The sequence below is a fragment of the Protomyctophum bolini genome, assembly GCF_963924005.1.
Source record: "Protomyctophum bolini genome assembly, chromosome: 1".
NCBI classification, from domain to species: Eukaryota; Metazoa; Chordata; class Actinopteri; order Myctophiformes; family Myctophidae; genus Protomyctophum; species Protomyctophum bolini.
The window spans coordinates 14,148,650-14,164,122 of NC_137862.1; the positions used below are offsets into that span (position 1 = coordinate 14,148,650).

General features: G+C 42.1%; 1 protein-coding gene across 1 annotated transcript in view; it reads right to left on the minus strand.

Moving 5' to 3' along the window:
- LOC308319426 (neural-cadherin) overlaps positions 1-15,473 on the minus strand; it is a gene marked incomplete at both ends in the record, with an annotated part of 307,480 nt that overhangs the window by 36,884 nt on the left and 255,123 nt on the right. The window contains 2 exons of the mRNA XM_080769498.1: positions 11,099-11,265; positions 12,716-12,896. Of these exons, the coding sequence (XP_080625624.1) occupies positions 11,099-11,265; positions 12,716-12,896 (348 nt within the window). The remainder of the gene's footprint in view (positions 1-11,098; positions 11,266-12,715; positions 12,897-15,473) is intronic.

Genomic DNA, 15,473 nt, shown 5'->3' on the forward strand with positions numbered 1-15,473 from the left:
GACTATGTTGACGCATGATTCACTATATTGAAAATCAGGTAATCATTTTGAAACCAGGCAATAATATAGCCTTCATAATGCATCTTTTAAGCAACCAGAATAAGAATACCAAACTAGCAGGTTAACATTAATCAAATTATCTTGATACTTGAATACAGTATGTATTTAAATATTCATAATTATTCATCTAATATTTTATATAACTATAGCGGTGCCCGTTGGTCACTGGCCTACTTGGAACGATGCAAGTTGGGAATGCATCTCCCACCCAGATATTATGTGTCCCTTTTATGCCCATATATGGAGTTCTTTGTCAGCCATGCCCAAATGTGGAGTCTATGCAGACGTCAGAATGATGTCAGAACAGGCCAGCTCCATATATGGACACTGTCCAGAGCCCGTGCAGAGGCCTTTTTGGGGCGGTTCTGGACAACCGGGTCCGACCGACTCGACACCGGGCACTGCACTCCCTGTGGTGGTGTGGAACACGTGTGTCGAACGGTGGGGGTGGGGCGAACGGTTCTCGAGTTACATGGATTACAAAATAATATTAGAACTTTAATAACTTGAGAGTACAATGGATGTTCTGTTGTGCAAGTTGAATTAACACTCAGGGTTTGACAGTGTATACACTAGTTGTATCTCCTGCTGTAGTTATCAGACTAATGGATATCAAGAGGAAGAGTTTGGCAGGAATTTTCGAGCGAACATCCGAATCATTTGGTTCTAATTAATTAATTTCTCAGAGTGCTTTTAACCAGGCTGCAATTCATAAATAGATCCTCCGGGGCGACGTTGCATAGACTATCAGTGAAATAAGGGTTAAGTTCATCAGGGGTTGGTGAAGGTTGCTACCGGGTTGCCTGACCGGGAAGGTGTGCATTTTGAGTGTGGATACAACCGTCTTTACTTCGCTATAATGACAACACGAGATATCTGTCTTGAACATGATCAGAGCGCAGCGCGTCTCCCCCTCTCTCGTCTCTCCCAACACACACACACACACACACACACACACACACACACACACACACACACACACACACACACACACACACAGAGCGTCAAGTGGCTGCTGTGACATGTGCTCCGCGGAAACAGCTGATCTGCACCAGGTTGCAAAATGAGCCATGACTTCTCAAGCAGCCCCCAAAACATGGTAATTGTGAGTACCTGTACAACTGTCCATATTTTGTCGTATGATCAAAAATGCTTCCTGTCTCTGTGAGCTTGCTGGCTGCAGTGTAGCTTGCTTGTTAGCTGTCACTCGTTCATTAATTTGTTCCACCTGTGTACTCTCAGAAGCACATTGAAGTGAAGTGGGCATAGTGTGTGTGACTGTGTGTGTGTGTGTGTGTGTGTGTGTGTGTGTGTGTGTGTGTGTGTGCGTGTGTGTCACTGTGTTAGTCTCTTCTGCTGTCATGCAGGACTTTCAAATGATTGTAAACACAACATGAACATAGTACTTTTATTATGCATATCGCATTCTCGCCGAGATATATTTCAGAGTAAAACATAAATAATAATAATATTTAAAAAAAACGAATGGTTCAAGCCCATGAATTAAGATTCGAGTGCCAACCCTAACGAGCGAAAATTCGAACCCTGAATGTTCGGGGTGCGTGTGTATGTGTATGTGTATGTGTATGTGTATGTGTATGTGTATGTGTGTGTGTGTGTGTGTGTGTGTGTGTGCGTGCACGGAATACACATACTGCACTCAAGTGCAGCCTACCGGTGTCACGGTGTGAAACCAGTGTTGTGGCGCTTTGCTGGGCTTCAACAATGCTAATTTGCATTGACGTTCTCCTCCTTCCATCGATAAATCCAAAACTAAATTCAATTAATTAAAACTAAATTTAAACTTAATTGCGCGCGCGCACACACACACACACACACACACACACGCACACACACACGCACGCACACACAAAACAAAACCAATTTGTTAGATCTGTTGAACGAAGGAAGAAAGAAAGAATGGATGAAAAAGAGAGTCACAGAAAAAGATAGGTGGCAGGAGTAATAATATTATTGCTTTTGCACTAACTAATGGCTCTACTTTAACATTTATGACCTATATGTTCCTGTTCTTTCTGTTGCCAGAAAGGAAAAAGGAAAATCCATCCGACACATCCACACCGACAAATCTCGTCTGGAGACTTACAGATGTTGTCACGGAAATCGGTGGCCGATGCCTTGCAGTCTGTGGTGATTGCGTAATCATTCTATCCAATGGGTCGCCACTTTTTGTGTGACACTACAATTCACATTAGTTTTGGATTTATCGATGGAAGGAGGAGAACGTCAATGCAAATTAGCCTTGTTGAAGCCCAGCAAAGCGCCACAACACTGGTTTCACGGTGTGCGTGCGTGCGTGCCGTGCATCATTTGCTCCCCTTCATGTGTCGTCTTCATGTTCTCGGCTTATTTCTCCCCATTTGATCTCACTGTGTTCATGCTGTGCTTCTTTACAGTCCCTCACTCTATACCTTCTACAGTCTAGTGTCTACCTTTGTTCCCTCCCTCCTTCCCTCCATTCCTCCTCCTCTCCTAAGTGCAGCACTGGTCGGCTCCAAGGTTGTTTAGCTGGAGAACTGCGGCTCATTTCAAGTCTCTGTGATGAAATATTAATTATATTTGGAATCCACTGGGGCGGCACTTTTACCAAGCGCACACTGAGTGCTGTGCACAGCCACCTGATTTTACCCCCAATTAAAGCTGAATAGAGCACAACAATCTGGCTCCAGCTTGCTCCCTTGGTGGGGTGGGTTCATAATGTGTGAGTGTGTGTACGTGTGTGTACGTACGTGTGCGTGCGTGCGTGCGTGCGTGCGTGCGTGCGTGCGTGCGTGCGTGCGTGCGTGCGTGTGTGTGTGCGCGCATGCGTGCCACATGTTTGTGTTGACTCTACATTTTCTACGTATGCGAGTTATGTCCATGTGTTTAGTTTGCCTAGAGCAGTGGTTCCCAAACAGAGGGGCCACTGGAGTGCCGAGTCAAGTCCAGGATTCTGTCACAATCACCAGTGACAGTACTATATAAATGCAATATATGGCCATATACAACTATACAAAATGTGATGAATTATGTTTTAATTTACTATATCAGTTGTGCGCATTCATTTCCCAATACAGATGCATAGTATAACCCTAAAAAAACAATACAAAAACACAATATGGCTATTAGGCATGTGAATCTCGTCTCATCTCACGATTCGATACGCATCTCGATGCACTGCCAGCGATACGATACATTAGAGATACATGGAATCCCCTGGCGATACGATGCGATACGATTCTCCCTCTTCCCGATGCGATGCGATAACCATTTAGTTCAAATCAATGCGATACGATGCGATTCACCCCTCTACCGATACGATTTGATGGCGATTCATCACAATAGAAAGGATTTATATTAAAGCTCTATTAATTTCCCAAAACATGTAAAAATGCATTACATTTAAATTCAAAGCAATTTATTGTTTTACTGTAGGTTAGTATTATAGCTCTGCATCTCAAACAACCCAACTTATAGAATTCTGTAAGTAAACAAAGGGTCTGCTCTCTGCTGGTTATTGTGGAATTGTTAGATTACTAATAATCATAGGCTATAGTATAATTATTATATCTCAAAGGTCAATTTGAGGTTTTGAGTATAGAGGTTTCAAGAGATTAAAATGTAATAGCCTATCGTTCATCAATTAATGTTACCAACATATAAATAGAAAAGAAACAAATAAACAAAACAAAAATTACAGGTCACACTTGTAGTGCTGTCAAACAAGTCTATGTCTAGTTTAATCTGCAACAGTTTTATAATATAATTGCCTATATGGGGGTCCCTACTTGATCTCTCACTCTCAGCTAAGTGGTCCTTGGCTTGACCTGAAAAACATTGAAGACCCTGGCCTGCATGTATTATTATTATAAATACATAGCAGATGTACAAGCTCACAACGCGTCTCATCCACGCCCCGCTGTGAGCTTGTGGATCTGCAATTTTAGGCGTGCGACACCGTCTTGCTGCAGAATATAAATAAGTCTTCTATCCCAGAGAACAGCAGGGGAAAGCTGGACAGTGGAAAGTTGCTGTGGCGTTGTTGTTGTTGTACACGTGTGTGCAGACTGCAGAAGCTTTCTTTAATTACAAATTGATAATGATCGCGACGCAGATTTGCGTCGGATAATCAGCAAGCACAGCTGTGGAGTGTGGCTCATTACCAGCAGTCCAGCACGCAGCGCTACAGTGAAAAGTCAACTGATCGACGGACAAAGCTACTCGGACAGCTATTTTATAAAGCTAAAGAGTAAAGGTGGTGCTTCTTGTTTAATGCGTGGGGCTCACTTCTGTTAGTCGCGGGTGCTATTATAGTCTGAGTCTGTCTGTTCTCAACGTGTCTCCTCTGCGGGAAGCACCCTCTGCACCGTCGTACGGTAGCTTCTGTTCACTGACTGTGGGCGCGTTCGGAAATACCACACCGGAGCACACTCTCCTATTAGTTTGCATTGCACAGTGGGCTCAGTGCGCTATTTCCGAACGCGCCCTGTGTCTGCGCTGCGACTCGCGAGAGACCTTTTTTTTTTTTCCTTTCTGATGGTACGTTGAATGCGCCTCGGAAACACAGGATAGGGTGAAATTTACCATGAAAAAACAGTGCAACCACGGATTTTACCGATACAAGCACTCCGCGAACGATCCATCGAGATTTCACCCGTCAATTCTACCGACACACAGTGAATGAACCGATTCACTCGCATCGCGCACGTCATAATCGATGTATCGATACGTATCGATTATTTTCCACATGCCTAATGGCTATATGTAGCTTTTAGCAAAGGTTCAATGAGGTTCAATTGATCTTTTGCAAATTGATAAATGAAAACGCACGCGCACACACACACACACACACACACACACACACACACACACACACACACACACACACACACACACACACTTGTGTTTTAAATTATTATTTCCCAGTGATAACCAAGTGATAAGCATCAAAGCCAAACTGAAATGGAATCATTTTTGGGGGGAATTTTCATGGAACCATGAGCAAAAACTGTCCACATTCTTTATCTGATTTTCTCTATACAGTATGTCCACCACTCTCTCCTGCCCAGTGTTCGGTAATGTTATACTTTAAAAAGTAAAATGTTATGTTACAGGATTACTGCAATTAAAAGGTATTCTGGCGTGAAACCAGTGTTGTGGCGCTTTGCTGGGCTTCAACAATGCTAATTTGCATTGACGATCTCCTCCTTCCATCGATACATCCAAAACTAAATTAAATTAATTAAAACTAAATTAAAACTGAATTGTTGTGTCACACCAGACACGCACGCATGCACACACACACACGTGTATGTGTATGTGTATGCACGGATAATGATGAGGAACATGATGCAACTGGCAGTGCGTATACACAATTTAAAGCAGGTATACAAAATTAAAGAAAGAAACGCTGAGAAAAAATAAATGGCTTTCTCGGATTGTGCACACACGCAAACTTTCCCCGTTGTGAACGATGTACAGCCAGCCAAGAGTAACAAACTAATCTCTTCCCCTGATTAAAAAGCAAACACACTGACTGCATAGTGTAAAACTTAATTCCACAGTCATATAGTTACATTGCGGGGGGGCTGCCGAAGGTGAGTAATCAACATGCATCTTCACAGTTTCATTCCATTTGCATGCTGGAATTTGTACAATATTGACGGTGCGTGTACGTGTACCCTCTCCTCCATACTGTCATATTGGGCATACAGGAAAGCTGAGTTCAAAGGAGGCATATGGACGGATGGACGGTTGGTTGGTCAGATATTGCAAACCCCAGCCGATTGTCATGTAAATTAATGTTTGATCAATGCCTGTGATAAAGAAATCCGTGATATACACACTATATCTCATTTTCACGGGGCAAGACTATTAGACACTCAGTCCTGATGGTGGCGGTAACTTCACCATAACGCCGATTTTGACCGAATAGAGCGAATCTGGCGATGTCATTTCCGGTTAAACAGAACATCAACATCTGCTAGTCATCTGTCCGGGATGCTAAGCGATCATCATTTATTTTAATATCTAAGTCAGCTTAAGCTCTAATCAAGCCCCGAATATCGCATTTTACGCAGCTATGCACATAAAGACCGCTCGCGTCTCGGTCGGTTTTAGGTAGAGGACATTGGCCGTTACCCAAACATGCTAAAAGTTGCTACATAATTTAAAACAAAGCCCCCGATTATAAGGAATAAAACAATTACGTCAATTATGTCAAGGTTGGTGGGGGATTTTCTTATTCATTACGTCAATAGCATCAAGGGCAATAAGAGGGTTAAAGTGAGTAACCAAGAGAGCAAGGGACACAGAATTACTCTTGTTCTCTCTCAGAACTCTCTCAGAATTAAGCAAGAAGAGGGACAGGATGTCAAGGATTCCTCTGCTTTCATTATATAATAATAGGAATAGTATCGTGGAAGCTCGGTTGGATAGAGTGCGTGCTTTCCAATCCCAAGGTTCTGGGTTCGATGCCGGGCACTGCCAACTCGGTGTGTGAGGTTCACGACTTGGGCAACAAAGACATACAGTAAGTAATGAGGCCTGGTGTTGTGGCGTTCAATCTAAGTAAGCTATTGCTTGCTTGAAATCCTGGCCCTGTCGTGTCCACTGATGCGAGTGTTATACAGTAGCTGTCTGGATATTTGTTGCTAACTAGCACAGGAATCCAAATTGGGTCTGCTCTCCCTGGGACATTCTGTCTGCTTACCCTGGGGCGGGTGGGACCGAATAGTTTATAGTTGCTTCGTTGTAACAAAACAACAAAAATCTGATGACAAAAACAAGAAACAGGCTTTTCCTAATTGAATAAACCACTTCAGACCCACAGAGAAATCACTGAAGTTCAACAATTAAATATTTGTTCTACTCTGAAGTTGTTGACTATTTTTGCTAAATTAAACTCAATAGCCGACCTACATAAAGACTCCATGTAGCCTATGGTAACGTAATGAGCTCATTACGTTACCATACAGACAGTAGGTTACCATAAACTGATAGAAGACTCGGAAGACAGACACATTCCATATCTCTGAGTGGCTTAATAAATATAATTTGTTAAAGTGTAGACTTTATTATGATAAAGTAGAGAGAGAGACAAACAGGGGAGAGAGTCAGGGAGTGACATGCAGCACATCCACCCAGAACACGCTCTCAGGCATCAAAGCCTATGGCCCTCATTTATCAATCGAGTGTAAAATCTGCGACAGATTCGAGTGCAGGTTTCGTAGTACACCCACGTCGCCACAGCATTTATAAAGTGATCGCAAACAGCTGATCCTTCCTTAATTTAGTTCTGACGTTAATAAATGTGACGGCTGAAATCTATCTGCCACGCCCTATGAAATCAAGCCTCGCCCTCGTTTTTGCGACATGAACCACTGCAGTACGACCATGGAAACCATAGTTACATGACGAAAAAATTTAATTAAAACGTTTCCCTCTCCTACACACACACACAGACGCACGCACGCACACGCAACTTGCAAGCCCATGGTGTTTTAAATAAATAAAGAACGAACACTTTTCTCCTCTCGCCTCGCTTACCTTGCTGCCCGCCTCACCCACACACACACACGCACGCACATATCGCAACTTAATTGCAAGCAATTGTCACTGTGTCACCGGCGTAGGGTCCATTGGGCAGTTTAGAGCTGGCCCAGTTTAACTTCGAGCCTTGTGCATGCAAATTTCTTGTTAGTAAACCACAGCATGCAAGCCGCCTTTGTTAATGGTCCCCCAAACCGTTCACACTTCACACCTATCAGCCGGGGATGTGCTGCCCCCCCCCCCCCCCCCGCATGCTAATTTGAACAGTCAATCATTGATCCACGCTACGCGCCTGCGTGTTGTTAGTTGTAGCCTATATTAAATGATTAAATTATTTATTCATTTAATATAGCCTACAACAATATATTTGTGAACGAAAACCTGAACCTGCATGTGAACCATTCATTAAATAACACATTTTTGTCCTACTCAAGTTCAATTTCAAGCTTTGCCGGAAATGGTAAATGCCGAAAATGTCGGTAATTTCGGCGTGCACCCATATTTTGGCGTACGCAGGATTGATAAATGAGGGCCTACAGTATATGTGGTACGTGCCTTAACCACATGGCCATCAGCACCCCCAATACTTCCGATGTAAATGATTATTTTAGTAGTATTGTTTTTTTGCATGATGCTGGGCTAGGGATTGGAGTGTTTGTGGTAGATGAAACAGAATTTAAGATGGAGTTGATTGTATTAAATAACTTGTGTCATTTAGCCAGGGGGTGCCAGCAGTGTCAGACTTTTTTCTAGTGAGTTTTAGAGGAGCTACGCAGTCCAGGGTGGCTGAGCAGGTGGAGTTGAAGAGTGTGACTAAATATTCAGGATACGTGCAGGAGGTGATGGTATCTGATATGCAGGATGAGTGGGTGATTGTACATTTACACATTTGAAAAATGTGTGGCTGTTCTGGAGTTAATCGAGCGGGTGAGGGAATGGACATGTGGGGGGGGGGGGGCTGGGGGGATGCAGGACAGCATAGATAAAAATAATAATCAGTTGTTGGTCAGAGATGCCAGTAGTTGAGTTGGAATTAGCACATTGAAAATTGGCTTACTGTGAATGAGTTTGAATGGAAGGCAGACAAATACACAATGATACGGCAATCTATAAATTCAGCCACCACAACACTAGTTCCTTGCGCATTTACTGTACAAAATTGTCCTTTTCAGGCATTACATTATTGTAATTACTGTTCAAGCAGTCTGTGAGTAATGGAAGGTTATTTTCGGATTTATTTATTTTTTGCCGATTTAGAGACCAGGATTACTGCATGTTTTTTGTGAGGTTTTTTGTTGTCATTATTATTATTATTAAAAAAACTTGTACAACATCGCATCAGCAATTATCCCACCGATGTGTTCCGAGTTTTGACCACTATTGTGGGCATGTCATTATGGGGAAAGTTTTATTTATTTATTTTAACTTTTTTTTAAATTACCGATCTACAAGCTCACATTGCGATGCTGAGCTGTTTAGAAGTTTGAGGTTTTTTATATTGACACAATAGATGTTCTGGTTTTACCTTTCTTTATATATATATATATATATATATATATATATAGTCATAACAACTCTAATCTTTGGTCTAGGCATCGGACCCAAAAATCTGGCATCAGTCGGGCTCTATATAGTTTCTGTCTCTCTACCTTGTGTTCTCTTCTGTAATGGAGAAACAATTCTGTGAAAAACCCTTTGCTGTGTACCTGTACAGACCGTAATCTCTGGGCAAACCTTTCAGTCCCACAGTTTTTCAGCAGTGACAGTTGGCAAAATATCTACAGCTTGTTCATCTGTTGATGCTTATAGCAACGCCTTTTCCGCTTTCACGCCTCTCGAGTCCCATCATCAGATAACACAGGAGAAACCAACATGGGACCGACAGAAACACTGTGGGAGCAATATGGCAGTTTACGACGGGAGGGAAATAAATGATTGTAGCCGAGGGGGAGAGCGGGTTAATGTATGTAATCAATAATAGTATTTGAGATTGCTTGATACAGAAATACTAGTGAGCATTATTTCTGTACTTAAAGTGTAAACAGCTTAATCAAGTTATTCTCGCCTTCCAACCAAGAAGCAATAACTGAACTGTTCAGTTAATGGAAATGCAATAAGAGACATATAACACAAATGTAAATATGTACAAACTATATACACAGAGGAATGCACGTAGTAGCTCAAACTCAAATTACACATTCAGAATTTCTCTACAGCACTTGGGCACTACACCGTTCCTGATATTATGACATAATAAACTACACAGTGTACTCTTTAGATTATCTCAATAAAGAAATTGTGCTCACCGCACGCAGACGCACACACACACACACACACACACACACACACACACACACACACACACACACACACACACACACACACACACACACACACACACACACACACACACACACACACACACACACACACACACACACACACACACACACACACGGGAAACACTCTTTCCCGCATGGCAATAACTCTTGGATCTTTCTTTGAGGTTATAAAGGGATATTTCACTTTCAAAGATGTTTGGGGTAATTTTAACGTCTACTCAGGCTTTTGTGTTTCACCCCGGACAGTTTTTAAGTTTCTTGATTCCATATTTAGATATTTGATCAGGTCCCCTTCCTATACAGTACATACCCATTGTAACCATTTAAGTAATAAGATAATGGTGTCACTGAAACACCCCCCAGCGGGAATCAAACCAAGGACCTTCTAGCTGTGAGGCAACACGCCACAACAGCACTACCGACTGTGCCACCGTGCCCCCTACACGGCTTTCCAACCTTGATTTTCTCCATACGCTCAGGTTTTGAATTGACAGTCTTCTTCGGTATTGACTTTTCTTTTTTCATAGTTGACGTAGACATTTTGCCAACTGTTAATCTGTGCTATAAACAGGGTTACAAATAACGTACTAATGGTGCCTGTTAAGAAACTAGCGACTGAGGCAAGAGACCGGTGCTGTGGTGGCAGATAGCCGCGAGATGTTAGCAGCTTCGTTGGCTGCAGGCCGACACAGGTGACATTATGTGGTAGTATTAATTAGATAAGGCGGTAATAGACGGGTGTACAGGACAACAGACTCTCCTTTGGAGATTGGACAATTCTATGAACAACTGATTTAGTTGTCCCTGAGAGAATGTCTGGATTAATTAGATTGTTAGTCAAGGGTGCCTGGAGTGGCAACATGTACGCACACACATGCACACAGGCCAGGCCACCAGATGCTGGTGGAAAATTCTAATGATGATTTTTATGTTCCCACATGCCCTCCATGGTATCATTTAGGCCCTGGTAGCACTACCAACTTGGTAGCTTTAATACTTTAATATGAGAAATAACCAGAATTCTCGTTTTATTATTCATTTTCAAATCATATCCTTATAATACAAATTGAATTTGTCAAATCATGCCTGGAATTGATTGGTACTGAATTATAAAACATTGTAATGTAGAAGAAACACAGCCTTACCTCCAGCCGTAGGTATTCACTCTGTTCCTTGGAGATGAGGTTGAGGATGGTGCTGCTGTGTTTGCGGGTTCGTACCAGAACTTGGACCACTGTCCTGCGGGCTGGCAGAGGGGACGCCAGCTGGTAGTGTGCGTGACTGCGTCCATCAAAGGAATACTGAGGAACCTCTGCTTATCACAATACAGAGGCCGAGATGCACGCACGCACGCACGCATGCACGCACACACGCGCGCGCACACACACACACACACACACACAAACACACACACACACACACACAAAGAGAGAGAGAGAGAGAGCATTATAACACATTTTAGACCCAAATTTCCCCACAATGCATGGAGCCAGTGGCGGGGCAGATTACATGAACACAGGTTTAGCTTGGAACATGTTTGATTGAATTTGTGGGCCTATACTGTATATTCACTGAAGTGGACCGAGGCAAGTTAAACCAAGAATACCTAAATCCTTTTAAAACGAATTATCGTTATTTCAAAGCCTGTTGGAATAACGACTGTACCTTTCAAATCCATCTTCCATAGCGATGGAAGAGGAGGAATATTTCATGGAGTATCGCCTCATAGGGCAAAATGAAGTAGCACCTTTTTCGTTTATTCATTCCTGCATACAAGCTGCATTGAGATAACTCTCTTAGGCTGAAGAAGGATTTGTCGATATTAAAATCAATTATTCACTCCAAGACCATGTTGTTCAGGATAATGTACCTGTTTCTATACACTAGCCTTATGGGTCAGAGGTTAGCACTAGAGCCTAGAACATTAAGCACAGGTGATTTACTATAATTATCTATATACTGTACATGTAAATGCACCAAGTCTCTGTTAATAGTAGAAGCATTTCCCCAGGGATAAATTAAGTATAGCGTAACTGCAATAGGTTTGGAGCAGCACCTTTTGGTGCTGAAAAAAATAAAGCTTAAATTATGCTTAACAATACAAGCAGACGCCTCCAGCCTGGCTGAGCAAACCAACAAGCACAATGTTATAATTTAACAGGATATTGGCAGTGTTGATAGGTGGGAGGGCGGGTGGGGAGGGTCTATCTAGGGACTCCAGTTTGGCCAGGGGTCCTGTTCAGCACAGAACTGAACTGGACATGCGGTGGTCTACTACACCCTCCCCAGGCCAAGAGTAGGGGCTGGCACTGACAAGAATACACATGGGAGGAATTGCCATAATTACAAAATTGGGGAGAAAAATTGTTAAAAAACAACAACAACTACAACAAAAAGGACGACAAGGAGCACACACACACATATACTTTTCTTCTTTTACTACATACATACAACTTGGGGCGACGGTGGCTCAGGGGTAGAGTAGCTGGATGGTATAACCGCAAGGTTGCCAGTTCGAACCCGGGCTCCCCCAGAGTTAGTGTCGAAGTGTCCTTGAGCAAGACTCTGAACCCCTAATTGCTCCTGATGTGCTGGTTGGTGCCCTGCATGGTTTCTGCCACCATCGGTGTATGAATGTGCGGGTGAATGTAATGCACAACCTATGTAAAGAGCCTTAAAGGCGCTATATAAATGCACCATTTACCATTTAACTTCTATATTTACTAGTGTTTATATGAAAAAAGAAACAAAACTAAGTTTACCCTCTTCACAATGGTGGCCCGTGTATCCAGGCACACACTGGCAGCTGAAAGAGCCCCACTCGCCACGGCAGCGTCCCCGGTGGCCGCAGGACGGATAACCCATGTTGACACAGCTGCTGTCTGTGGTCAGGCAGCCTGGAGAGCTGGCCTGGGAGTCCGCCGGAGAACCCAAATCATAGAGCTGGGGGAAGAGGAGAGGGAAATGTGTCAATGCGGGGAAAAAGGAAAACAAGAAAACAAGAAAAATGAAACAGACAAAAGCAGACAAAAAAATATAAAACTGTGGCAATGTTGAGGGCAAGGAGCCAGATTGGGAAAGAAGGACAGGAAGAGAATGCTAAAAGAGAAATTGTGAAAGAAAACTTTGAAAAGGTGATTAGGAACATGGGTTCAGGGTAGGGCAGACCTTCATCATTCAACTCATTCATTATCTCACACACACTGACGACATTCAGCGTCATACACATATAATATTGTTGACAAAGAGCACACCTGATGCTCAAAGGACCGCAGGGGAACCTTGAAGGCCTCAATTCAGGTCCTCACAAAAGCATTCAATAAAATACATGAATATGTTCAACCTCTCCTCCCTTGTCCTCTTTATCACTGCAGGTGCGAGCACGATGGGATTATGAGGATCATGAGAAAGGACAGACGGTGAGTTATTATGCCAGGCTGACACTGATTGCTGTGGTAATTTTAGCACCTGGTGGAGATTTAGTGTAGTCTTTTGACAAAAATTAACATTTTAGTTGTTTGATTATTTTTCATCATTTAGTCAATGACAACCCTAAAAGTTTGTTGTCTAATTTTGATGGTCAAATGCATCATCTATTCTAGAGTCATTTAGTTATTAACAGATTTTTGAATGAATATTAACTTAAGGTGGACTTTTATCAATATGATGCTTAATTTGCCATCCTCCGTGACTCAAACAGTTTCTTCATGCCTGCATGCACTGAGGAAATAATCAACGTCCTAATTAACTATTGCAAATTATTATTGATCATTTTAACATTATGTTGATGATGCAAGCACTTCTGCTGTAGACATATTTAATGTGAAAGAATATTTCACATTATGATTGTGTGTAGCACAAGAGTCCCACACACAATATATTGTCCTTTTCATAAATGTTGATGTAATCTGTTTGGAGGAGCTGTACATTACTCTGTAAGTGAATTACTTGCTCTTGCACCCCTGGCTCTCTGCTGAGGAATGCTCTGCCACTTTTGCAAAGCACATTTTTTCATGCTGATGTCGAGTCTTTAGTGGAATCTTTTAATGCACATTGGACGAAGTAAATTCCTCAAAACTAGATTACCTCTGTCCGATAGAGATGCACCAGTATGGAAATTCTTGGCCGACGATGTTTAAAATAACTAGCTAGCCGATACTGATAGATATTTGCTTATTTGGTTTTTGATGTTATTATGTCCCTTTTTTATGCCATGGATAACAAATACATCTTCATTATAAGAGATAACTGTTCAGAATCTGCAGAATCACAACATAATTGCCTTGATGCAAGTAACATTAATGACTCATTAATATAACTCATGTTTTTAATATGCCAAATTATATGGAGATGGTAGGGTAAAGCCCAAGCCCTGTTAGCCATGCAGCCTATATTTCATGCACTGATTGGTGGTGCTTGTTAGGTCTACACTCTCTCAATTAGGGATTTTCCCAGCGGTTAATTTCACTGATGAGTACAACCTTTATTCAAATACCGTTAGCTGAAAATTAATTCATTACAAAACTGAGCAGTGAGCACATGTATTTTTTTTTTATCTATAAAGGCCAAACCTTGAAAGAACATTTGAAAAAATATATAAAGAGTAGGCTATATGACAGCCTTTTAAAATGTATATTGGAATCTGGGTCAAATCAATTACCGGTAGTTTATATGTATAGTTTCATTATATAGATATTCCATTACGTTCTTAACTTACGCATGTTTCATGATAACTACTTTGTATGTTTGTATGTGATGTATTGCCATGTTTTTTGTTCTTGCTTAATGTAAATCGCTCTGGATTAAGAGCGTCTGCTAAATGCCTACATTGTAAATTGTAATTCATCTGCCAGTGTATTCCAGTGTATTTCAAGTGTGGATGGATGGATCGCCATCCATTCAAAGTTTGAATGTCATTTTTGAATTTGTCTCGCATCCAGTTCTGTAAAGCCAGCTTTACAGTAAAGCCAGCTTTACAGTACACCACTCGACCCCTACCTACAGTAGTCTGTTCTATAAAGCCAGCTTTACAACACCACTCGACCCCAACCTACAGTAGTCTGTTCTGTAAAGCCAGCTTTACAACACCACTCGACCCCTACCTACAGTAGTCTGTTGGGGCTGATGGGCCTCACTGGGCCAAACATTTCAAAAGAACCACTCAAGCATGTAGAGGTATTCCCCACTGACGTTGTCTCGCGAGGCATGTCTTTGTCTTGATGCAGTGTTCTTGCTAACTTTTACATTTCTCCTGCAATGCAGTGTAGACAACATCCTTCTTTTCCATGATACCCATTGAATTGGATGGATGTGTGTGTGTGCGCAAGTGTTTTCTTTTGCTGAGCGTGTATGTGTGACCGCGTTAGTCTTTTGAGTGCACAAGTGAGCACAGTGTGACGCAATAACACCATGCAGCTTCGTGCAGACATCTGTTTTGACAGCTCAGAGGTGAAAAAGCAAACTTCACTTCTTGTGGCACTGTGCTAAATGTCATATACACAAGCTGTCCGACATTGTTTA